A 26,309-nucleotide genomic window follows, 5' to 3' on the forward strand; every position below is an offset into this window, starting at 1 on the left:
TGGCCATCTCTCTTGAAACTCCATTTGAATCACTCCTTCTGCTCTTCTCACATCACTAAAATGGGCCTACTCAACTTCAAAAACATTCTCCAGAGGTGCATTCTCCTTCGAACTTGCCACTGCGTCAGTTTTGCTTGACTGTGCCAATGTCTAAATGACCCTCTATCGCCTAGCTCCAAGGGACTGCTCCTGCACAATTCCATTCCTACCTATCCACATGTAGACAGTGCATCTCCAGCAAGGGCTTTTCCACTCCCCCGCACAATCCCTCCTCGGCTTGCTGCAATGTCTGATAAGGATGACCATGCCTCCCCATCTCCTCCAATGCCTGTCTTTTGTCATCAAACTCCATAGCCCTTAAATGCGTTTGGATAAGTAGGAATGGAACCAGCCAGTGGATCTCCAGCAATGGCTTCTTTTCACTCCCCATGCAGTCAGTTCCGGAGCTCCGCAAAAGAATCTACCCTTAGCTACATGCTGCCCCTTGGCAATATCATCTGCAGACACGGTCTCAGCTTTTACATGTACATTGATGATACCTAGCTTTACCTCTTCACATATCTTAACCTTTTAACTGCTTCTATGCTGTCAGATTGCTTCTCAGGTGTTAATTACTGGATTAGTCATAATTTCCTCCAACTCAACAATAAGATCACCAAAGCCAACATCTTCAAACTACACCACAAACTCTGCTCCCTTGCCATTGAATCCATCTCCCTCCTTGCTTACAAGCTTACAATACAATTTACAATCATGGCATCCAGTTCGGCCTTGACCCGAGCTTTAAATCCTGTATCGCTATCATCACCCAGGCCTTTTAATTCCACCTCCACAACACAGCAAACCTCCACCACTGAAGCCTTTTGTCACTTCCAAATTCAATAACGCTCTCCTTGCTGTCTTTCTAGCCAAAACCTCCATAAATTCCAACTTGTCCAAAACTCTATTGCAAATATCCCATTCCACATGAAGTCCCACTCGCTTATTACCCCTTTCCTCGCTGATCTTCATTGCTCAGCATTCCCCCAAAGCAATCAGTTCAAAATGCTTACCCTCTATAAATTTCTCTATGGCCTTGGCCTTCCCCAGCTGTACAATCTCCTCCAGCTTCCAAAACGCTTCTGGTTCCAACCTCCTGCTCTTTGGAATTTCCTCCCTACACCTTTAAAAAAAAAGTCCTCAAAACTCATCTCTGATCGAGCATTTGATCGACCATTTTAATCTCTTCTTTCCTGGGTCAGCATCAGTTTTCACGACATTCATCTTAGAAGCACCTCAGAATTTTGTTTTAACTTTAAAGTTATTATTGTTGTGTTCATCGCAACAGGAAATTAAAGGTTTTTAATTTAAAAATACAAGTATAACAGCTTGAATGCTGATTCTCATTTTAGGTCAAAGAGAAGTTAATTTGGCAAAATAAAGTATGAATTACTGACTTAAAAGATGCGTCAGTGATCTTGGTGTCAGTAACTGTTGCAAAGGTATCAGACTTAATCCCCATCACAACAGCACTGCAGGAACCAGCAACAAGCAGCCTCAAACAATTATACGTTGTTAGAATTCTGTAACAAACAGAATGTGGTTTTAATAAAAACTTTTATCCAACAAATTATTTGTAACATTTAAATGGTGACATTTAGCTTGCAGACATGGAACAGTATATAACTTGGAACTCAAAAGAAAATCACCAAGATGAACCCTTAGATAGTAACAATATGGTACTGCAACAACTGCTTTAGATAGTTCCACAACTTATATTAAAAGACAGTTCTTATTTTCAAATATTTACAAATCTATATAAAGTTGACACACTGTTACCTGATTGTACAAGTTGTATCTGTTGACATGGTTTTTATGGAATGTTAATTTCAGATATTGCCCAATCGCATCAACATGGACAGACTTAAGCTCACGGGCTTTGAATCCCGTCTTTTGATTATCCGAGAGGGAAACATACCTGTAAGAACAGATTAATATAAAGGATTGATATACATCAGCATTGTATGAGATCTGCAGCACTTTATAAATACTTTAAAAACTTGTATGTAGATAGCAAAACTTCAAGAAGCTTCACAGTTTGATACCAGAACCAAGCAGGAATAGGAGGGAAATTAGGGAAGATGATTGAAGGAAGTTTTAAGGACTATGAGGACTTTTGAAGGTGTAGGAAGTCACAAGATGGAGAGATTTAGGGAGACATTTCCAAGTGTGAAAGCGAGATGGCTATGGGCTATATGGTAGAGTGGATGTTCAACAGACCAGTGTTGAATTAGTGCAGGGTGCAATCCAGGATGTAGGGTTGGAGGAGATTGAAGAAGTCATGTTCAGCAAAACCATGAAGATGACAAGATTTTTAAGGTCGGTGCCCTGAGGGATACGAGGAAATGGACGACACCAAGAGAGGGGTGGTGAGGATAGGATGCAGGCAACAGAGTTCCAGTTAAGAGTCTATAAAGGATGGAGCTCACTATCCAGTTTTTTACCTTTACATCACTGAAGAGCATTGGGATGTATTTCTACATTGTCGATGCCATGTCAATTGTAGTTTGCAAATGTCAGTAATTTAATATTAGATGGCTGGTACTTTACCAATAATAGGCTGAAGTGTGTCACCATTTCTAATTTGGAGCTCAGTGACATTTTTCGAATACAACTCCTTACTCCATCCTACCATCTTTGTAGACAAGCAATTACTCTCTATTTAAAATGGGCTGGGGTTACTATTAAATGTACAAGTCTATTTACCAAAAGATATGAATGGTACTAGTTTGTCTAGCTACAAACTTAACAGCTCAAGTACCATGTTGCATTACTATTCTAAGATCCCATGCCTTTTTTTTCTTTCCTTTGATTATTTTTGAATCACCATGAGAGTTGAGGTCAGGGGGAGATCTTGCAGTTTGCTTACGTTGCATGTTCCCAGCTTTATACTCACACCAACTTTTTTTTGCTAATGTTAACTGAAGAAAATATACCTTTGCATGTCCATTTGAAAAGCTGGTCAGAAACAAAGGTGAGACAGTTTCTTCTTTTCCCCCCTCCCCTCCAAAGCAGGTTCAGGTAAATCTATTAATTTATACATACATCCTGGAGTTAAAGGCACATGCCAGGTCCACTAGTTGCCCTCAGACAAGGAATGACGCTGAGGGGTGGAACAAGATACCCCCTCTCCCAATATACTGTTCAAGAAAGAATCCTTCCTTAAAACTTTAATTAAACACGGTTTCCCTCTACACATTTGAACCCCAATCCCCAAAAGATTCACACTCAGGACCTTTCATTTACAATTCACACATTTTCTATTTTTTTCAAACCCTGCATTTTTATCAGTCCAAGTGGCAAAAGACGTTTTTCACCCATACCCGAGTCTGCGGAATCGGTCCATGTGGTGGGCTCCAAAGTGATCCGGAAGACTTTCGCTGATGTAAAATTCAATTTTTGTAGAAATTAAGTACTGGTGCGCAAGTAACTGCAGCTTGCGGATCCGACAGCGCTCCACCATCTGCAGGACAATCTCCTGTGGGTACAGGCAGAACCTAAACAAACCAAATTAGAAGCAAAAAGAGCTTATGCGCATGCAGTAACAACAAATGAAAGCTAAGTTTGAAGTAGGATGCAGTCTGTTTAATTACAGATTGCTGAAAATGACCATGATGGCTATATCGGAGTGTGTGTGTGTGTGTGGGGGTGGGGGTGGGGGTGGGGGTGGGGGTGGGGGTGGGGGTGGGGGTGGGGGTGGGGGTGGGGGTGGGGGTGGGGGTGGGGGTGGGGGTGGGGGTGGGGGTGGGGGTGGGGGTGGGGGTGGGGGTGGGGGTGGGGGTGTGCGTGGGGGTGGGGGTGGGGGTGGGGGTGTGCGTGGGGGTGTGCGTGGGGGTGTGCGTGGGGGTGTGCGTGGGGGTGTGCGTGGGGGTGTGCGTGGGGGTGTGCGTGGGGGTGTGCGTGGGGGTGTGCGTGGGGGTGTGCGTGGGGGTGTGCGTGGGGGTGTGCGTGGGGGTGTGCGTGGGGGTGTGCGTGGGGGTGTGCGTGGGGGTGTGCGTGGGGGTGTGCGTGGGGGTGTGCGTGGGGGTGTGCGTGGGGGTGTGCGTGGGGGTGTGCGTGGGGGTGTGCGTGGGGGTGTGCGTGGGGGTGTGCGTGGGGGTGTGCGTGGGGGTGTGCGTGGGGGTGTGCGTGGGGGTGTGCGTGGGGGTGTGCGTGGGGGTGTGCGTGGGGGTGTGCGTGGGGGTGTGCGTGGGGGTGTGCGTGGGGGTGTGCGTGGGGGTGTGCGTGGGGGTGTGCGTGGGGGTGTGCGTGGGGGTGTGCGTGGGGGTGTGCGTGGGGGTGTGCGTGGGGGTGTGCGTGGGGGTGTGCGTGGGGGTGTGCGTGGGGGTGTGCGTGGGGGTGTGCGTGGGGGTGTGCGTGGGGGTGTGCGTGGGGGTGTGCGTGGGGGTGTGCGTGGGGGTGTGCGTGGGGGTGTGCGTGGGGGTGTGCGTGGGGGTGTGCGTGGGGGTGTGCGTGGGGGTGTGCGTACATATCAATTTCTACCATCTACAAGTTTGTAAAAATAGGATATTGTACTGCTTCAATAAAGCAAGAAAAACATTGATGAGAGTTAAAAGTAGACATGGACAACTCCCACAATGGCTCACAGGAAGTGTCTATCTTTGATCAATGACCCAAAAAGGCAAAAGTATGGTTGCTGCATTTGGCCTAAACATCCTGGGTTATAGACAAAAGAAAAACATTCAGTCTTCCAACGACTGATCCCCACTGGAAACAGAATTTGTATATATTAACCTTGGGTGGGAGCATAATTGGGCTCAACTGTGATGCCTGCAAATCAAGTAGCCTTTGAGTGCTCATTCACATCTGACAGTCAGCTCCTTGTACAAGGCACTTGCACAAATGCGCCACCATTTGCAAAACTGTATCCTAGCAAAAGTCAGCAACTCCAGGAGTGGAATGGAGAAAGTTTAGTGTAGGGGGAGGAGCAGATTTGTATTATTCCATGTGTGTTATTTTAAGATTTGTTTATTTTAGACCTTGGACTTCGACTACTGAGAACTCAGGATACTTTAACAGTCAACACATCACAAGAACTAACTTTCTCTGGAATCTATATGATCACTATTTATTGTGGCTGTTGAATATACAAGCCTTTTCCAGGAAATTATTTTCTTACAATTTCCTTGATTACCATGTGCAGTCACCAGCCTCAAGAGAACAAGCAACCTACTCTAAAGACTCCACCAAGGCTGTACTAGAACAGATTCCCAGGTAATACACAAGAACAGAGAAGCTGCCTCTGATTTTCTCTCCTTGTAGAAACAAGTCTGGTTTCCAGTTGGCATTTAACCTACGTGCGATGAAAAACATGGACACAAATGGATTTTTTTTTTAAATCTAGTCTTTTCTGATTGTGATTCAAAAATTCATGGTGTGAATTAGCATTTCTTAAAAATACACAGTGCCATAAAGTTATCATTGTTAAACCTGTAGACTGATCTTGAGTGTTAACCGTGTCCTTGTTGGTTGCCTATTATAAACTTCCTACTGATCACCTGGCAGTAAGAATCTTCCAAGCTGTGTACTAACCAAACTACTATACTAGATTTAGAGCAGTTATATTTGGGTTGAGTCATTAACTTCATGAGGTTAAACGTCCATGCAAAGGATGTATAAATCCATACCAGAAGCCATCTTGCCAAACGACCAAATAAACTGACTCAAATTTGAAAACCGTCAGTGGATGAACAAATGTCGCTGCAAAACACTTAAGACAAATGGCCCAACCCACTGATGGTTTGTCAAGTTGGCTAAAAAGCTTAAGTAATTTCCAGACAATTTTGTAAACATTCATTTTTGAAAGAAACCCAGTACCTGATGAACTTCCCTGACTTTTCTTTAACTGAAATCTGGTGAAAAACTTTAATTACCATAATGGAGACAAAGTAAGCATTCACAGGCAGATCAAAAATATAATATCTAAACCTTAATCCTGCTGGGAATTAATAGCAGCAATATTTTGTGCTCTTCCTTACCTTGGAGATCGCCAGCCGTTTACTGTTGGCGCATGCACCATCAGTTCATTTGAATTATACCCATCTTCATGGCCAGAGGAGCTTATTGTAACAAATCCAATTTTGTGTGGCATTCTAGAGTTCTATGCTGCAAGAGGCCACAGAGAGATCAAACAAATTAATTAGTCATCACACTGTAGATCTTTGCCCATATGTGTTATATTATTAATACCCTGTATACCACTTAGAAAAATTTCCATTTGCATAGTACCTTATCACATCTCCAACAAACATCTCAAAAAGCTTTACATAAATTACTAATGAAGTGTAGTCACTGTTCTGTATGCAAACGTGTTAACCAATTTGCGCATAAATCAGTTCCAACAACAGCAATGAGATGAAAGACCAGGTAATGTTTTTGGTGCTCATCGAAGGAGAAATGTTGGCCAAGACCTCAGGAGCTCTTCCTCAGAATGTGCCATGGGATCTTTATTGTCCACCTAAACCACCAGAACAGGCAGAGAGGACCTGCTTTTACATCTCCTCCAAAGGACAGCACCTTAAACACTATAGCACTCCCTCAGTATTGAGCATTAACAGCTTGAATCAAAAAAACTTCAAACCTGGAGAAATTAGTGCTGAAAATGAGCCATACTACATATATTTATTTTTATAAAACTAAAAAGGAAACGAGACCAATTACCAAAAAATAAGATAAAAATACACAACAACCAAAGGGGCCTTGTATTGGAAGATGGGAACAGGAGTAGACGATCATTTAGCCCCTTGAGCCTGTTTTGCCATTCAATTAGATCACGATTGATCTGTATCTTAACTCCATCTACCCTCCATCATATCTTCTAATCTCCTTCCCAAATCAATGGGCTATTGCGCATGCTATTGCGCATCAACAGGAAACCTAAATTACAGCAGTGCGGAGCTAGTAACAATTCTTTGCACCAAGAAAGGTGAGAGAGATGGTGAGGTCTCGATCATTCACTGCAACATGTGGCATTTCTATGCCCAATATAATCTGTTCTGTCCAGTTACTTAAAATTTCAATTCCCATATCAATTCCATCTCTTATTCAGACTTGCTTCCTCATTGATCAACCTGGAACATCCATCCTCTCCCGAAGGTATCTCTGGATAGCAAACTAGGACTCCTGTTTACACATTGATGAATTATTCCAGAACTGATAACTGATGTGTGCAACACGTACAAAGAGGTTATCTAGTCACTTCTGTATTACATTTTACATTGTTCATAAGACTATAGTTCTATATAACTTCTTTAGTTGAACCAAAAAAATTAGCATGCAATTCCAAACAAAAATATAAAAGAGCTACTTAATGCTGCCGCATATTGCTACTACCAGTTAATAATATATGCAAAATTAATCCATTAAAAAAACAAAAATGTTAAAAGAATTCTCTGTTACAATTTGAGCCCTCTTCCATGCTCAGAGCAAAATGTATAGGCAGATTCAGACTTCCAACAATCGAATGTATTCCAAACCTATGTGAATTAACAAGATTAGCATGCCACAGGATAGAAAATACCTTTCTACCAAGATATTTTCGAGCAAATGTTTTCAGAGTTTTCCACCATGTTGCTGTCCACTTCAATAGATTTCATGCTGTCATTCCATATTGATTACATAGCTTTCACACAAATAATAAATGCAGCAGAATAATGTTAAACTTGCAAGCAACTTATTTCATAGTGGGAAAAAAAGCTCGAGAATCTTTAAACTGAGCCCTGTGAAGATCTTTTACATGGACTTCTCCTCTTCGCCGATGAAGTTCGAACTCGTTGCAGTGGCTTCGGAATCAAGTCAAATCGAGCTTATCCCCAAAATATATACCTCACTTTCTCTGAAATGACATAACTTCTTGGAGGGAGTGCCAGCTAATTACAATAGAATAATGATTTCTGTCACTTGATGGGGACATGCACTGCAGCACCATTGCTGGCTGGAGAAATGTTTACTCAGCCACCCTAAAGCCTTCTAATTTACATCTGCCGTGATATTACCTTAATGATTGCAGCAAGCAGATGACTTCTTTTCAGCATGCCTACATTATTTTGGTACTGACTTGTTTCAGTACCAACACAACTTTGATCCAATGAGGTTTTCTTCACAAGACATAAAAAAGAGGTTAGTCGCCTCTCCTTTAAATAGCAAATTATCTCAACAGTGTTTTGGTACTGCTTCAAGCTCAGTTTCCAAGTAGCAACAGAAATTCCTTTGGTAGCAACTGACATTTTCAACTCTTAAGCAAATTGGCCTAGCTACAATTTTATATCAACAATATTTAACATGACAATGCCTGCAAATGCTCACTACCAGATTTTTTTCATGCTGCATTAACTACCATCCCGTTAAGATACCCAGATGGTTCTGAAGTTTAAAAAATGTATTTGCCAAAATGCAAACGTTGTGCCAGCCAACACAGGTTATGCACAGAACTACAGACAAAATAATCAGATTTTCATCAGAACATAAGAAATAGGAGCAGGAGTAGGCCATTTGGCCCCTCAAGCCTGCTCTGCCATTTAATAACATCATGCTGATCTGATCTTGGGCTCAGCTCCACTTCCCCGCCCGCTCCTCATAACCCTTCACTCCCTTATTGTTCAAAAATCTGTCTATCTCCATCTTAAATAAATTCAATGACCCAGCCTCCACAGCTCTCTGGGGCAGAGAATTCCACAGATTTTTGACCCTCTGGGAAGAAATTCCTCATCTCAGTTCTAAATGACCACTTATTCTTAAACAATGCCCCCTAGTTCTAGATTCCTTCACGAGTGGAATCATCCCCTCTGCATCTACCTTGTCGAGCCCCCTCAGTATCTTATTATGTTTCAATAAGATCACCTCTCAGTGTTCAGCATTGTTCTTTAGATCATGGCTGCATCAAAAATGGACAAATAAGTTCAATTTGGGTAAGCTGAAGAGAATTCGATTAGTACCTGAAGATAAAGAAATTGTAGATTTACAGAGAAAAGGTGGGGGAATGGGCCTAGCTGGAGTGCTCTTGTAGAGAGCCGGCATGGACTCGACAGACCAAATGGCCTTCTCGTTTGCTGTAACCATCCTATGATTGAGTACTTATTAAGCACGCAGCTTCCATCAAACTAACGTTGACAGGGATCTGGAGTACAAGATCCACAGTGCTTCCAATAATGGCTAGAGTAGATCAGACAAAAATTGTCAGGGTACTATCCACACCATGAAATTCATTCACATTACAGTACATTACCCTTCTGCCTTTGGCAAAATAACCTCCTGCGGCAAGTTGTCTTGTTGCTTTGTGCTTGCAAGAGGGCAGCCTGGAAAATAAAAAATGCAGCTTTAATATTTAGTCATGCAACTGGCTGGAAAAACAGTACCTTCCTACCAGCTAAGGGCACTAAATTTCAGAATTACATGCAAATGGTACAGAATACAGCAGAAAATGTAGAACTAAACATAGTAAAGTACCAATAAAATAGCAGAATAGGTCCCATAATAATCGCAACAAAAGGTGTCAGTCACTATTCTCATCTGCAAAGAGCATGTAATTTCTGAATCTACACTGCACGCAATCCATTTTCAACGCAATAGAACACGTTTTACAGAGACTTGTTCATGAATGATGTGATGCATGGAGTTGGCGCCTCAAGACAAATTATTGGTCAACTTAACAATAAGTGAACATTGTCAAAACATCCCTCGTCCAACTGAAAATAAATCAATCACAGCTTCAGTTCAGAAGCAGCAGCAGCAGTAAGCATTGTCGACACAGGAGATGATGAGCGCCGAGCCGGGCTAGGCTGCAGCATGCCTGCACTCGCCGGCTGGGCCGCCTCAGGGAGAAAGGCCAGCGGGGGGCGGCAGACAGTCGCTCCTGCCACCGGTGACCAGGGGAAGGGATCGCCACCACCATATCCCCCACAGAGGAGAGAACGCTGCAAAAGCGGCGGCAAAAGGGGAGAGCGGAGGGAATGAGCGCGAGAAAATGCTGGAACTTTCTCCGGGCCCGGCGCTCGCCGCAAAGAACGGCGCCAACCTCCCGTGGGCTCTCCCGAGTCGCCTCAAATTATGATTTTTTTTTCTCCCCACCCCACTAACATTCACGAAAGGTGTGGTAGTATGTGTGAGGGGGGAGGTGACCTGCTTTGCGACGCCGCGGTTTAACGCTGCACCCTCGGCCGCGCGCCGTATCTCCATAACCACCGGCACTAACAGTGGGCAGTGCGCAGGCGCACACTCCCCGCGCTCCGCACGCTGGGAGCTGCGATCGCTTTGTGGCCATGGCGCATGCGCGTCGCAACCAGCTTCAGGTTCCTGCAAGTGTCAGACATAAATAAGCCTTGCATTGTATTAAATGTCATTCTTTAACAGGAGATTCTCCCACAGGTAGACCCACATAGAATAGAGGAGGCATCAATTCTGCAATTGTTTTAAGAATTGGGGGAATTGAATATCTTTCTGGATGCCTGATTTAAGATGGGCTGAATGGCCTTTCTCGTTTGTAATTATCTAGTGATTATCTTCCAGGGACTCAGTGGGGTGACTTTGAGGGTCAAAGTGACTCCAAATGAGACACTGACGGCCAGGATTGGAACCAAATCCATCCTCTGGTAGTTGGAGAGGTCTGTCTGTGCGTTGCCAACTCTTGTACGTTTTTTCCTTAAGGGGCACTTGACTATTGTTTCTACAAAAATAGTTGTACATTTTCTTGGTGTGTTTGATCATGCGATATTTGATCACATTACACCTGTGTGCAATTAGCAAATGTTATTGTAAAGGTTGGGAACCTGTAGCTCAGTGCCTTTGCACTAGCAGTCATCACTTGAGAAATTCTGGGAACTAGAAGACTGCCCAAGAGCAGGTGAAGAAAGTGTACAGGTGTGAAGCTCCAAAGTAACGAGGGTACTGGGCTTAAAGGATTAAATTATACTGGTAGGTTCCATAAACTTGGGTTGCATTCCCTTGAGTTTCGACTGTTGTGGGGTGATATGAACTCCCTCCCTAAACCTCTCCATCTCCTCCTTTAAGACGCTCCTTAAAACCTACCTCTTTGACCAAACTTTTGGTCATCTGCTGTCATTTCTTCTTATGTGGCTCGGTGTCAAATTTATTTGTTTTGTCTTATAACACTGCTGTGAAGCGCCTTGGGATGTTTTACTACATTAAAGGTTGTAAGGGATAAATTGTAAAAGTTGCAAATAGGTGGTCAGAATTATGCTGAAGATAGTGAACTTATCAATATTAGCAGGGTCTGTATAATTGCCTATGTATGTAACACTTGCTTATGTAGGTCATCATCTTAGGCAGTCCTTCGGAATCGAGGAAGACTTGCTTCCACTCCTGAAGTGAGTTCTTTGGTGGCTGAACAGTTCAATAAGAGAGCCACAGACTCTGTCACAGGTGGGACAGATAGTCATTGAGGGAATGGGTGGGTGGGACTGGTTTGCCGCACGCTCTTTCCGCTGTCTGCGTTTGATTTCTGCATGCTCTCGGCGTTGAGACTCAAGGTGCTCAGCGCCCTCTCGGATGCACTTCCTCCACTTATGGCAGTCTTGGGCCAGAGGCACCCAGGTGGCAGTGGGGATGTTGCACTTTATCAGGAAGGCTTTGATTGTGTCATTGTAACGTTTCCGCTGCCCACCTTTGGCTCGTTTGCCAACTAGAGTGCTTGCTTTGGGAGTCTCGTGTCTGGCATGCGGACTATGTGGCCTGCCAAGCAGAGCTGATCGAGTGTGGTCAGTGCTTCAATGCTGGGGATGTTAGCCTGAGTGAGGATGCTGATGTTGGTGCGCCTGTCCTCCCAGGTGATTTGTAGGATCTTGCGGAGACATCGTTGGTGATATTTCTCCAGCAACTTGAGGTGTCTACTATACATGGTCCATGTCTCTGAGCCATACAGGAGGGCAGCCCTGTAAACCATGAGCTTGGTGGCAGTTTGGAGGGCCTGGTCTTCAAACACTCTTTTCCTCAGGCGCACTGGAGGCGGTGTTGGATCTCGTCGTTGATGCCTGCTCTTGTTGATAGGAGGCTCCCGAGATATGGGAAGTGGTCCACGGTGTCCAGAACCGTGCCGTGGATCTTAATAACTGGGGGGCAGTGCTGTGCAGTGAGGACAGGTTGGTGGAGGACTTTTGTCTTACGGATATTTAGCATAAGGCCCATGCTTTCGTACGCCTCAGTAAATACGTCGACTATGTCTTGGAGTGCGGCCTCTGTATGTGCGCAGACGCAGGCGTCGTCCACGTACTATAGCTCGACGACAGAGGTTGGGGTGGTCTTGGATCTGGCCTGGAGATAGCGCAGGTTGCACAGGTTCCCACTGGTTCTGTAGTTTAGTTCCACTCCAGTGGGGAGGTTGTTGACTGTGAGGTGGAGCATGGTGGCAAGAAAGTAGGTATAGCACAAATATATAACACATTAAACTGAATCCATAACCTCTGTTAATACTTAAACAGCAAAATCAGCAGTTGTTGATCAGAAGTCTCGGAGGAAGAAATAAGGAAGCCAGTTTAGGCATCTATTATACTGTGGCAAAGTGCAAGTAATGGAACAACACCATAAAAGATGGGCAATTGCATATACCACTCAGAGACAGTTTGATAAGAGTCGACAAATCAATGTAACTTCGCTGATAGAATTAGACCTATCGAGGATTTTGTAGGAGGGTGCTCCTCTCTAACACCTGTATAAATTGTACTTGAAACCTCTCGTATTTCGGAGGTTTTAGGTTGAACCTTCCCGTGCATTGATCGTAATAAAACCGGTAAACCTGAGCTTTTGTTTGTTTACTTCCGTGATCTTTATACAGTGGAAGACGGGCAGGTGTCGATTAACTATATCAGTTAATCCACCTTGAAGGAGTGAAGCCTCCTTTTTTACCCCAACAAAGTTGCCATATAAATGCAAGTTGTTGTTTATGTATGAAGGTGTTTAAAATGAGAAAAGAATTTGATAGAGTAAATACAGCGAAACCATTTCATCTGATGGGGTAATCCTGAACAAGCTGTCGCAATCTTAAAATTAGAGCTTGGCCAATCAGGAGTGAAATCAGGAAGCACCTTTCACCCAAAGGATAGTGAAAATCTGGAATTTTCTTACCCAAATTGCTGCAGATGCTGCGACAATTGAAACGTTCAAGACTGAGATGAACAGATTTTTATTAGGTAAGGGTATCAAGGGATATGGATCAAAGGCAGGCAAATTGAGTTGAGGTAGAGATCAGCCATGATCTAATTGAATGGCGGAACAGGCTTGAGGGGCTGAATAGCCTACTTCTGTGCTTTTGCAAACTAGTGCCTATGAAATAGCTTTTGAGAATTAAACAATGTACAACTACTTCATCATCATCATAGGCAATCCCTCAAGTCCAGGATGACTTGCTTCCACGCCAAAAAGTTCACAGGTGTATCAATAAAGGACCTAATATTCCAGGTCCCGAACTAAATCTTGAAGTGTGGAAGATGCCTGTGCGTGGATTTTTTTAACGTGTGGTGGTCGTTGCACACCAGCCACCATATGGGCTTGACAGAGCTAGGTCTTGGTCCAGTGACAAGGATTAACCAAGACGACTGGAGACCAGCTCTGCTGCATGGACCTAGTGCACACACATATCGCAGTGTGGGCTGGCCTGTGCTGCCCCTGGGCCCTCGCCTCTTCTGGGCCCCGAACTAATGCCTCTCCTTGGCCCCAATCATGTCCCTCTACAATCTCTCGCCGCTGCTTCGCCCCGACCTTGCCGCTCCTGCAGTACCTGCCCAAGCTCCAATCAGCGACCTGGATCTTGGTGACGTCCAATCCAGTCGCCTTCTTCGCTGCCGTTGCTCTCCTGCTCCAGCATGTGCTGCTCCCTGGAGTGGTACGCTGCCACGCTGCTCCTTCCGCTCCCCGGCCTGCTCCGATGGTGCTCGCAGGCCAGGGGCCACGCTTAATCACCTTCTAACTCACAACTCTTTTAAATACGACGATTTGCAAATTGAATTCAAACATGCAGCTTCCAGCTCACAACTCTTTTAAATAATACAATTCAACCATGTCTTCTTAGAGCATAAGAACATAAGAAATAGGAGCAGGAGTAGGCCATACGGCCCCTCAAGCCTGCTCCGCCATTCAATAAGATCATGGCTGATCTGATCATGGCCTCAGGTCCACTTCCCTGCCCGCTCCCCATAATCCCTTATCGTTTAAGAAACTGTCTATTTCTATCTTAAATTTATTCAATTTTCCAGCTTCCACAGCCCTCTGAGGCAGCGAATTCCACACATTCACAACCCTCTGAGAGAAGAAACTTCTCCTCATCTCCGTTCTAAATTGGCGGCCCCTTATTCTAAGATCATGCCCTCTAGTTCTAGTCTCCACCACCAGTGGAAACATCCTTTCTGCATCCACCTTGTCAAGCCCCCTCATAATCTTATACCTTTCGATAAGATCACATCTCATTCTTCTGAATTTCAATGAGTAGAGGCCCAACCTACTCAACCTTCCCTCATCCCTGGAATCAACCGAATGAACCTTCTCTGAACTGCCTCCAAAGCAAGTATATCCTTTCGTAAATATGGAAACCAAAACTGCACGCAGTATTCCAGGTGTGGCCTCATCAATCCCAGTACAGCTGTAACAAGACATCCCTGCTTTTATACTCCATCACCTTTGCAATAAAGGCCAAGATTCCATTGGCCTTCCTAATCACTTGCTTAACCTGCATACTATCCTTCTGTGTTTCATGCACAAGTACTCCCAGGTCCCGCTGTACTGCAGCACTTTGCAATCTCTCTCCATTTAAATAATAACTTGCGCTTTGATTTTTTTCTGCCAAAGTGCATGACCTCACACTTTCCAACATTATACTCCATCTGCCAAAAATTTGCCCACTCACTTAGCCTATGTTCTTTTGCAGCTTTTTTATGTCCTCCTCACACATTGCTTTTCCTCCCATCTTTGTATCATCAGCAAACTTGGCTACTTTACACTCAGTCCCTTCTTCCAAGTCATTAATATAGATTGTAAATAGTTGGGGTCCCAGCACTGATCCCTGTGGCACCCCACTCGTTACTGATTGCCAACCAGAGAATGAACCATTTATCCCGACTCTCTGTTTTCTGTTTGTTAGCCAATCTTCTATCCATGCTAATATATTACCCCCAATGCCGTGAACTTTTATCTTGTGCAGTAACCTTTTGTGTGGCACCTTGTCAAATGCCTTCTGGAAGTCCAAATACACCACATCCACTGGTTCCCCTTTATCCACCCTGTTCGTTACATCCTCAAAGAATTCCAGCAAATTTGTCAAACTTAACAAATCAAATCAAAATTTGGTTTCCGGGGGTGATGATGCACTCCAGTCCCTCTGGTGCCAAGCGGTCGTGGAAACGGCCTATTTTTTTCCTATGCTTGCGTACATGTGCTTGCATATTTCTAACTGCCACAGTTGAGGTTGAATTCACTCATTATAAACACTTTCAGTCGCCATATGTGATGAGCTATCAAAATTGGAAAAATGTTAAATGTGACTTTGGAAGGGCTACAAAAAATAGATCCGATATATACTCTAGTCTATGTATCAATGGTAGAAATAAACCGGGTCTTTGCATTGTCCAGTGATTCTGTACGTTTATTTAATGGCTGACCATTGCTTCCGCAGAGCAGTCAGCAAGTTGCAGCCTCGGTCCGCCCTCCCTTGTCAGGCCCTGGGGCTGGCAGCGCGCGTGCGCACTTACCTTCAGTTGCAACAAAGTGTAACTTGCTGTAACTTGGAACATGGAGGCCAAATGCTTCAAAGTGATGAGTTTGAAGACTGATAGCAAATATGGAATCGTAGCCCGCAGTCTGGAGGAGCTACTGCAAAAGTGGTGTCATAAATTTCAGGTGAAATTTTAATCGAGTATGTAGAATACGAAAGGACACGAATCATTCAATGAAAGCAAGCTTCGGTCTCAAGATGTGTCCTGTCTGCCAGACAACCCGGAACCCGGAACTCGGAAGGAGCGCAGCCTATTCATTTCAATCGGCGCTGAATTGTAATTCCCTGAATCCGTCTTCCGTGAGGGAGTTCGTTTATAAATTGTAGATGTTTGCATTTTTGTTGTAAAGAAATTAAGATGTTTACAACATTATTCAGGGTTTTCTTGCCTTTGAGTGCATTTACAGTAGGGCTGCAGCCTGGTGTTAAGTCCTTTCCTTCCGCGTGGATTCCAGCAGTCTGAATCCAGAGTCGGGATCCGAAACCAAACCAGAGTGACATTTCCAGAGGCCGGGGGGGGGGCGCGCCGCCACTTTGCTTGAGAATCATTAACTCCTGATTTACACTGCGCAAGTTTAGCATCAATGTAAAATCAAAACCTGTGGTTTAAATGCATCCTTCGACCAATGTTACATCCAACTCTTGGTCACTTATTAATGGTGTGTTTGAAAAAGAAAAACTTGCATTTATATAGCGCCTTTCACGAACACGGACGTCTCAATGTGCTTTACAACCAATTAAGTACTTTTGGAGTGTAGTCACTGTTATAATGTCGGAAACGTGCCAGCCAATTGCACACAGCAAACTCCCACAAACAGCAATAAAATAATGACCAGATAATCTGTTTTTTGTTATGTTGATTGAGGGATAAATATTGGCCAGGACACTGGGGATAACTCCCCTGCTCTTCTTCGAAATAGTGCCATGAGATCCTTTATGTCCACCTGAGAGGGCAGTTTAACGTCTTTGAAAGATGGCACCTCCGACAGTGCAGCACTCCCTCAGCACTGCACTGGAGTATTTGTCCTTTTAATGGAGCACTGCTGCCCTTAAACTTTAAATGATTTGAATTTAGAAAACAGATCATATATTAAATGTTTACAATTCTATATCAGCTTCTCAAAATGTTTCACAAATGTAATAACTATTGAAATGCAGTGATGTTGTACAGTATACGAAACACAACAGCCATTCTGTGAATGCAATATCTCACAAAGAGCTATGGGATAAATTGATGGTTAATCTATTTTTGAAGGAGAAATGTTGGTTCTTTAAATAGTGCCATAGGATTTCCCTCCCTAAACCTCTCTGCCTCACTACCTCTTTCCTCCTTTAAGACACTCCTTAAAATCTACCTCTTTGACCAAGCTTTTGGTCATCTGCCCTAAATTCTCCTTATGTGGCTTGTGTCAATGTTTTTGTCTTTTAACACTCCTGTGAAGTGCCTTGGGATCTTGTACTATATTAAAGGGGCAATTATATAAATATAAGTTGATGTTTTTGGATATCCATGAACCAGAATGCATACAACAACAACTTGCAATTATATTACACCTTTAACGTAGTAAAATGTCCCAAAGTGTTATTAGGTATAATGTGACACTGTCCCACATAAGGAGATATTAGAACAGGTGACCAAAAGCTTGACAATAAGTTAATTTTATGGGACGTCTTAAAGGAGAAGATAGAGGTAGAGATGTTTAGGGAGTGAATTCCAAAAATATTTAATTCATACAAACAACATAAAGTTTTGAAAATTGGATCAGTATGGGATCACTGCTGTTTTATCATTTTTATCAATGGCTTAGAAACAGGAGCCAGTTCTTAAGTTGACACTAAAATGGATGCAGTGGGATGGATACATTTTGAGAACCAGTGTTGATGAATTCAGATGATTTGGTGGTAATGCTGGATTTTTTGACCAAAGTATACATTAAAAGGTGATTTAAAAATTGTACGTGACAGGTGAGACCACAATTCTGCCAGGCTCAATTCTGTCCTTGCATTTCGAGTGTAGCTCACTGTATAACAATTAACAGTAGAAACCCTGATGGCAAGCTTGAGGACATTGAGCTCAATCATAATATCCCACTGCCATCATCACTGAGATCAGCAAACTGAGCACGATCTAAAATTCAGACCTGGCACCTCACCTCTGAGTCAGAAGGTGGTGGGTTCAAGTCCCATTCCAGGGACTGGAAAATAAACCTTGGCTTACATGTCAGTGGCAGTACTGAGGAGTGCTACACTGTCGGAAGTGCCACCTTTCGGATGAGACATTAAACTGAGATCCCATCTGCCCCCTCAGGTGGACGTAAAACATCCCATGGCACTATTCGAAGAAGACCTGGGTATCCTGGCCACTAATTAATTCTCAACGAGCATCACTAAAACAGATTATCTGGTCAATGATCACATTACTGTTTGTGGGACCTTGCTGTGCATAAATTGGCTGCATCATTTCCCACATTACAATGAATATTCTTCAAAAGTACTTCATTGACTGTAAAATGGTTTGGAATGATCTGAGGTTGCAAAAGGTGTTAAATAAATGCAAGTCCTCCTTTAAACATTTATATGGCTGCACCAAAAAAGTGCATTTACCCACTGAGCTACTTTGTGTGTGTGGGGGTGGGGAGCATTTGTCACTTTTAGTGTGTACATTTTACCTGCACTTGAAATAGGCAGTGAGAGTGAAACTGTTGAGGGCAGCATCATCATATTGATGGCAGTATATTGGGATACATGCTACTCACTTCTAAGTGATACAACGTGACACATCGCAAGAATGATAGAGGCGTTTGATGTTGAGTGTAATTGAAACATAGTTTTGAAAGGATATTGTTTCTAATGTGCTTCCTCGTTATGTATCTAAATTCTTATCTTTTGTTCTGCCAGTTTAGCTCTGGAGTTTCACCCATGGTGAAGTAATTTGCAGTGTCATCTTGTACACTTCATGTCGATTCACATGTAAAATATTGGCCCTGAATTTGCGGCCCCAATGGGTGCGTACAAGATACGCGCATGCTCGCAGGAGCCCCACAAGTTCCAGGTATAGGCCTAAACCCAGAACTTACGATCTGTCAAGCTTGACAGACCGCACGCATCCGGAAGTAAAGAAGCTATTTGCCCAACTTCTGCCCAGCGAATGCCCTTGAAATTCTTACGATTGATAAAAGCAGGTATAAGGCCTGCTTTTTATCAGTGTAAGACTTTTAAAGGACAAAAAAAATAAATTTTTTTCAATAATTTTAACATTTTAAATCCTGTTAAATAAGTTAAGTTTATTTTTAGACCCTTTAAAACATATAAATTTATTTTTCAAAAAATTAAATTTCTGTTTTAAATCATTAATTAAATTCTATTTCCTTATATACGGAATCACCACAAGTATGAATGGGAATACCCCTACTTGAATTGGTTGGGCCGGCCCACGTGATCCCAGGGATGTGTGCGAAGCGCCTACGTCCCTGGGATACGTGTGCCTCTCCGTGGGCCTTCACCTGGAGACCTGGGGCCGCAAGTCTCCGAACTCCCGGACCACCAGGTAGATTTGTAGAAATTTTTCAAGTCAGAGGCATCCGCCCGCGGGAAGCCTCTGACCGCAATTTCTGGGCCATTGAGTTTTGCTCTGCAGTTTTTCCTCATTATTTTAAAATTGGCTGGTTGCTTTTATTTTTAAGTTCTGCCATGCTGAGAAATATAGTTTATGCTTTGCTCGGTATTCATCTGTGATTACACGCCACCAATTTTAACAAGCTCTGAGCCTGTTCTAATTAATATGTTAAAGGTGTGGTTTTACCCTGTTTCACTTGTCTGTAAAAGCTTGAGTAGAATTAACTCACATATTTTTCACAGGTTATCATAATTAATGTGATTTTTATGATTTCCATGGCTCATGTATAATATTTACTGATTGATTTGCATTACATGCAGAAAACAATTTGCATCATCATAGGCAGTCCCTCGGAATCGAGGAAGACTTGCTTCCACTCTTAGCATGAGTTCTTAGGTGGCTCTACAGTCCAATACGGGAACCACAGTCTCTGTCACAGGTCGGACAAACAGTCATCGAGGTTGGGGAGGTGCGGGGGGGTGGGACTGGAATGCTGCACGCTCTTTCCGCTGCCTGCTCTTGGTTTCTGCATGCTCTCGACGACGAGACTCGAGGTGCTCAGCGCCCTCCCGATTGCATTTCCTCCACTTCGGGCCGTCTTTGGCCAGGGACTCCCAGGTGAATGGGGATGGGGAGACATACTGTGATGGTAAAATGGCTCATTTTTAAGCTTATTAATATTAGGTTTGTGTATTCAGCCACACATTGGAGTAGTACTATATGTGAGTGTGTTTTTCCCATTATGTGGCCCTGGCCTATTTTGTGGACATTGTGTAATAGGCTGCAATGCATGCTGGACTCTGTAGTTTCTCTCCCTCGCCAGAGCTGTGTTTTCATTTGCGTCAGCCATTCGTCAACTTATATCAGCTTTCTTATCCTTCTTTAACCAACCACACTGCCACCTCCTTGGGGAATCTGCCCTGCAGTCTGTCCCTCACATAATGAATCTTTCCTTTTAAATAAGACCTGACTACAGAGAAACGGGCTGGATTTTCACTCACTCATCGTCAATGAGTTGAAGATTTAGAGATTTAGGCCATAATGGGCTAGAAATTTGTTTTTTTTGGTGGAAAAAAACTATGACTCCGCCGATCGGGAAAAAAGGGGGAAAATAGTGCGCGGCAGGAAAGATTAGTGTTGCATGAGGATTCGCGATGCAAACCACGAATTTTCTGCAAATTTTCTCCGAGGCTGATACCGATGCGAGTTGAGCCTAGCGAGAGGAAGAAAACACAATTTTTGGGGGGGAAAAAAATCACAAAACATTCACAAGACCCTTTTCTAGCGAATTGCTGCAAAATAATTTTAAAATAAAAACTTTATAAGTTACCTTTTTTTCAGGGTTTCATACCTACCGCTGTTCCAAGGGCTGCACAGACAGGTTTTTCCTCGGCGGTTTTGTTGGTCCCATCGATGGGTGACCGCTGAGCCAAATATCGGGCGAAAACACTTTTTCCAGACTTGCACGCCCGCGGTCCGCTCCCCAGCAGTATTTCAAAACCGCTGGCGCAAGTCTTCGGAGAATTTCTCGCTGCACTGTTTTCCGCCCAAAACAGCGAAATACCGCCGAAAAATCCAGAGCAAGGTTGCGGAATTTCCAGCCCAATGTGTTCCATTGTGAATTACACAGTTTACTCGTTCTTATCGATTGTGCTATAACCTTCACAATGGTGATACATATTGGTTGGTAATTTATTCATGGGAAATGGTTTTGTTTCTAATTGAGGCATTTTTCTTTCTTTACACATTATCTCCCTCTTTCACCTTCTCCTGCCAGTCTGCCTGTTCATTCCCCCTGGGAATTATCCACCACCCCTTCAGCATTGCCTTCTTATCTTTGCCTCATGATGATCTAGTGCTGATTATTCCTGCTTCAGCAATGAGAAACACAGATACATGCTTAGCAGTGGGAATCTTGCAAATCATTGGTTTTACCTCTGCACAATTGCGACATTCTGATCCAAGTGACTCCATATACTACTAGGGTTAGCCACTAACTTTTACCAAGGACAACATCCTGGGTAGTAACTTGCTTGAGTAGCCTAGCAGAAAGCAACTTCATCTGCTTATCTTTTTAAAAAAAAAAAAATTTTCTCACGCTTGCTGTAAATTCAGGCCCACACTCATATGCTATGCTGAAGGCTGCAAATGCAGGAGAGGTGATTTTCAATTGACTGCCATCAAAGTTCACAAAGTTTACATAAAATTGTAGGTTTCAGCCAATTCCCACATAAAATCTGCAATTCAAAGGAAAATAAAATCAAACTTCCAGCAATTAATATTTGGTCTGTCAGGAAATATATTTGATTTTGAAGCTTTGTCATTGTGGCAATTTTGTTCAGGTGGTCTGGTAGCCACTTGATGGAAAAGTAGGAGCACATCCAGTCTATTCAAGAAACGTTCATTGGCAATGATGAACCTTAGACTCTCTAACTGAATATGGTTTGTATTATTTGGTTTGTTATTGGAGGAACTGTGCTTGTGGAAATGCCATTGAATTTATTCTGAATTACAGCACAAATAACATGCTCTTAAGAAGTAAAGCATTTTTACAATACCCCTCTGTAATGCATGCACATGTGAGTATGCTCACAGGTTTGTAGAGCTGCTGCCTACTCAAATAGTTGTAGAGCTGCTGCATTTCTGCGGTCTGGAGGAGTCCGTGTTCCACATTTATGTTGAATGTGTGAGGTTGCAGCCCCTCTTCCAATATTTGAAGTGGCTGCTTCTCAAATTCTGGCTGCACCTCAGTCCAACACTCCTGATATTCGGGCACCCTGTGTGGAGTGGAGCGGGTCGGTCTGAAGGCCTCCTCGTAGAACTGCTCCTGGGCGCGGCCAAGGGGGCCGTTAACCGGTCCAGGCAGCGAGCGGTTGAGGGGGTCATTCAGCCCGACTGCCTGCCTCTCTTCCGCAGTTGCATCTGAGCCAGGGTGTCCCTGGAGATGGTGCATGCAGTGTCCACCGATACGCTCGTGGCCTTCCACGCGAGGTGGTCACCGGAGGGACTGGAGTGCATCATCACCCCCGGCAACTAAATTTTAATTTGATCGTTTAAAGTTTAAAGTTTAATTTGTTTAAATTGTCGGTTTTAGTGTCCCTTTAATAAGGGGGCATTTGATTTACATTTGTTTTACAGATACAACAAAATAGTTGTAGAGCTGCTGCGGTGTTGCACGGGAGAGTCCCGTGCAATAAGTATTTAAGTCAGTTCATGGATTCCCAGGCCACGTGCATTTTCTGCGGTCTGGAGGAGTCTGTGTTCCATGTTTTTATACAATGTGTGAGGTTGCAACCCCTCTTCCATTATTTGAAGGGGCTGCTCCTCGATTTCTGGCTGCACCCAGTCCCACGCTCCTGATCTTTGGGCATCCGGTGCGGAGGGGAGCGGGCAGGTCGGAGTGCCTCCTCATGGGACTGCTCCTGGGCCTGGCCAAGGTGGCCATTAACAGGTCCAGGCAGCAGGCAGTCGAGGGGGTCGGTCAGCCTGACTGCCTGCCTCTCTTCCGTGGCTACGTTCGTGCCAGGGTGTCCCTGGAGATGGAGCACGCGGTGTCCACCGATACGCTCGCGGCCTTCTACGATAGGTGGGCACCTGAGGGACTGAAGTGCATCATTACAGCAGGGAACAGAATTCTAATTTGATTTTGTATGGTTCCCTTAACATTTAATTGTTAATTTGCAGGTTTTAGTGCCATTACCAAATGGGATATTGGGCTTAAAGTTATCATTTAAAATAGTTGTAGAGCTGTTACATTGTGAGTGGCTTAGCGAGTCATGTGATATTCACAAGACTCAATAAAACCCCAGTCAGTTGGGTCGAGGTCATCCATGATGAGGAATGCAGTTGTAAGCCTAGTGGATGAACTGGTAATGTGTCGTGTGATTGTTAAACCTTTGTTAATAAACCAAATAATTCTTAATAGCAATGTGTATTGCTAGGAATTCTTAAGCAAATAACACATGAAGCAAACACATTACGCCCCTTCATACAAAGACAAATCCAATAACACAGATAGTACCTACATAGACTTCTCATTCTAGTTTCATATAAAATTCTGACGGGACTGGACAGGTTAGATGCAGGAAGAATGTTCCCGATGTTGGGGAAGTCTAGAACCAGGGGTCACAGTCTAAGGATAAGGGGTAAGCCATTTAGGACCAAGATGAGGAGGAACTTCTTCACTCAGAGTTGTTAACCTGTGGAATTCTCTACTGCAGAGAGTTGTTGATGCCAGTTCATTAGATATAGTCAAGAGGGAGTTAGATATGGCCCTTACGGCTAAAGGGATCAAGGGGTATGGAGAGAAAGCAGGAAAGGGGTACTGAGGTGAATGATCAGCCATGATCTTATTGAATGGTGGTGCAGGCTTGAAGGGCCGAATGGCCTACTCCTGCACCTATTTTCTATGTTTCTATGTTTCAGTTGTCTAGCAGCGTTTTAGTGGTATAGCTGGTCAGAGGCAGAGATACGTGTCTATCATAACCTCAGAAGAACCCTGGCACTGTCTCAATTGCACCAGTGTCAATGTTCCCATTTCAGACATCAGCCATTCTTTTGTGACCTGTGCGGAGTGAGTCTTACAGTGCATTGGTGATTTGTGCCAAATCATGGGCAGTGCGTGGCTGCACCCACTGGGAACTGGGCCGAGTCTGCCCAGACTATGGTTATTTACAGCTGGCAGAGAGAGCAGACAGATTTGAACCCAAGTCTCTGAGGTGAAAGGACCACCTAATTACTCCTTTTAAAGGTAACTTTTAATATTGTAGTCAACATTTCAAAGAAAAATATAGTTTCAATAATAAAGGTGCAACGTCCCAAATCCGGAACTCCGAACCCCAGAATTGTCCGAAAACCGGACATTTTGCACATAGCCGATGGAGTCGTCCGGAAACTGGAGTTACTGTCCGAAAACCAGACATTATTTAGGCAAAACTGAAAATCTGGCACAGGTTCAGTCGATGATTCCGGATTTCAGACAAGAAAATCAAGTCTGAAATCTGGAATCCTCAACTGAATCCATGCCGGATTTCAGGTTGTGCCGGATTCTGTTTAGGACTCCGGATTTCAGACTATTTTTTTTGTGAAATCCGGAAAACCCTGAGGATTTGTACCTGTAACACTATGTCTCTGGTACAAAATGATTACATGGAAGTGGCGACAGTGTTTCCTATACTTGATGATAACTGCTGGTTTTTATTTTGGATAGCTCGAACCGGAAAAGTGGCGTCGTGTATGTTTACTTGAAGATGGGGCAGAAGTTGATGCTGACTATTTCTCATATTTGGAACATAACTCTGAGCTCATTATTCTTGAGGAGGGGGAGAAGTGGAATGGAGGTAAATTAAGTGTCTTTTGCCTGAAAGTCTTTTACAACTTCTCTGTGATAAATCTGCAAGCTTACACTGACATCAGTCCTCATCCCTGGATTCAGGCAGTGGTAATGTGCATTGGGTCAACAACACTCAGTCACCAAACGGGAGCATTTGGCTTGACTGGGTGGTACTTTAGGTGTGTAGGCACCGGGTATGAAGCACACTTTTCAGCAATGTAAGGGGGGTGGGGGGGTGGTTTGTGTGTGGTGTAGTCTCTATGAGGGAGTCAGGTTCCCTTCTGACCAACTTGAGCGGTTTCAAATCGCTCCCCCTCCCTTGAGTTCTGCACTCTGGATTTATTTGGGGGGTGTGCCAAAAGTGCAGAGGATGCTGGTTTGATGCAAAGAACTTTGGTTTTATTATAGTCAAGGTAATACAGGCGTATTACTCAAGTAAGAAAATACATGGCCAAATTTACAATCACTCTAATAAAGAACAATAGAAGGAAAGGTACAAGGTCAAACTTAAAATCACTCTGATAAAGAACCATACACTACACATTCAAAGGGGATTGCAGTAAAATTATACCTCCCTCCTCCCAATACCTAATTCCAGCTAGGTTCGACTCCAGGGCAGGCAGGGACTTATGCTTACCAACCCTTTTGATAGTTAATGGTAGATGGTGATGTTCTTTCTTCCTTCAGGACTTCAAGACTTCGGGGCTGGAGAAGTTAGTTTTACAACTGTCATGTTAGTTTCTCTCCTTGTCTTGAGGAGGTAGTAGCGACCACCTCTCTCCCCCACTAACCTCTGTTAAAAACAGGGGCAGTTATACGACTTCAGTGTTCTAATCTTGCCGCCCAATCTATTCACAATATTTGTATAATTTTGGCAGGCTTGGTTCTTCTTTGTAATATTTTGTCGGGCTCGGTAAAGTTGATATGTCTTGGGTGGGTTGATCTTCGAAAAACTGTTTCCTGATGGAAAAATTAGTTTGGCAATTGCAATGTCCTCTGGTGCTTAGTCTTTCGCATACAGGCTGGATTGGGCCTCTTTGTGATGTGTATGCTGAAAATGGTTTGTCCAGACCCATGCTGATGGGAAACTATCGCTGGGTGATACTGCGATGGTAATGTCTCTTGTGGAGGAAGATTTCCAAATACTCATTCTTCCAGATGGGTTACCTCAGTCCTCACACCCAGACAGCTCCAATAATCAAGTGGGCTTCCTTTGTTCCCTACGTCCAGCTACAGGCTTGAATTTGTCTTGTAAAAGTTCATAACTCTATTAAAGTTCGTAGTTTCTTCCATAAGCCCTTTAGAGTTCCAAACTTTTCGGTAGATAGTCCCAAATTAAATTTCTTTTCGAATGAGCCCAAACACAGGGGGGGGGGGGGGGGGGGGGGGTTCTGGTGAATTTTGCTCACTGCAGTCAGTCACCAAACGGGAGCATTTGGCTTGACTGGGTGGTACTTCAGGTAACTAGGCACCGGGTATGAAGCACACTTTGCAGCATGTATCAGTCACTGAAATTGGAATCAATTATTAAAGATGAAATAGCAGCGCATTTGGAAAGCAGTGACAGGATCGGTCCAAGTCAGCATGGATTTGTGAAAGGGAAATCAAGC

The 26,309-nt window shown here is 43.8% G+C and overlaps 2 protein-coding genes across 3 annotated transcripts in view; one reads left to right on the forward strand and one right to left on the reverse strand.

Annotated features, from left to right (window-relative positions):
* Positions 1-1,056: 1,056 nt before the first annotated feature.
* Positions 1,057-10,236, reverse strand: LOC139229252 (centrosomal protein of 104 kDa-like). 2 transcript variants are annotated; one of them, XM_070860911.1, is made up of 6 exons: positions 10,156-10,236; positions 9,263-9,332; positions 6,018-6,139; positions 3,363-3,536; positions 1,819-1,957; positions 1,057-1,162 (listed from the first exon to the last, which is right to left on the reverse strand). In XM_070860911.1, the coding sequence occupies exons 3-6, from the start codon at positions 6,128-6,130 to the stop codon at positions 1,157-1,159; spliced, it is 432 nt and encodes a 143-aa protein (XP_070717012.1). In that variant the 5' UTR covers positions 6,131-6,139; positions 9,263-9,332; positions 10,156-10,236; the 3' UTR covers positions 1,057-1,156. The 2 variants fall into 2 exon arrangements, with proteins under 2 accessions (XP_070717012.1, XP_070717011.1); XM_070860910.1 differs by having other exon boundaries at positions 6,018-6,144.
* A 5,500-nt stretch (positions 10,237-15,736) lies between these two features.
* Positions 15,737-26,309, forward strand: part of dffb (DNA fragmentation factor, beta polypeptide (caspase-activated DNase)) — a 34,460-nt gene continuing 23,887 nt past the window's right edge. The window contains exons 1-2 of the mRNA XM_070860147.1: positions 15,737-15,876; positions 24,577-24,706. Coding sequence (XP_070716248.1) covers positions 15,769-15,876; positions 24,577-24,706 — 238 coding nt within the window. The 5' untranslated portion in view covers positions 15,737-15,768. The remainder of the gene's footprint in view (positions 15,877-24,576; positions 24,707-26,309) is intronic.

Source organism: Pristiophorus japonicus, chromosome 18, assembly GCF_044704955.1.
Source record: "Pristiophorus japonicus isolate sPriJap1 chromosome 18, sPriJap1.hap1, whole genome shotgun sequence".
Taxonomy (NCBI): domain Eukaryota; kingdom Metazoa; phylum Chordata; class Chondrichthyes; family Pristiophoridae; genus Pristiophorus; species Pristiophorus japonicus.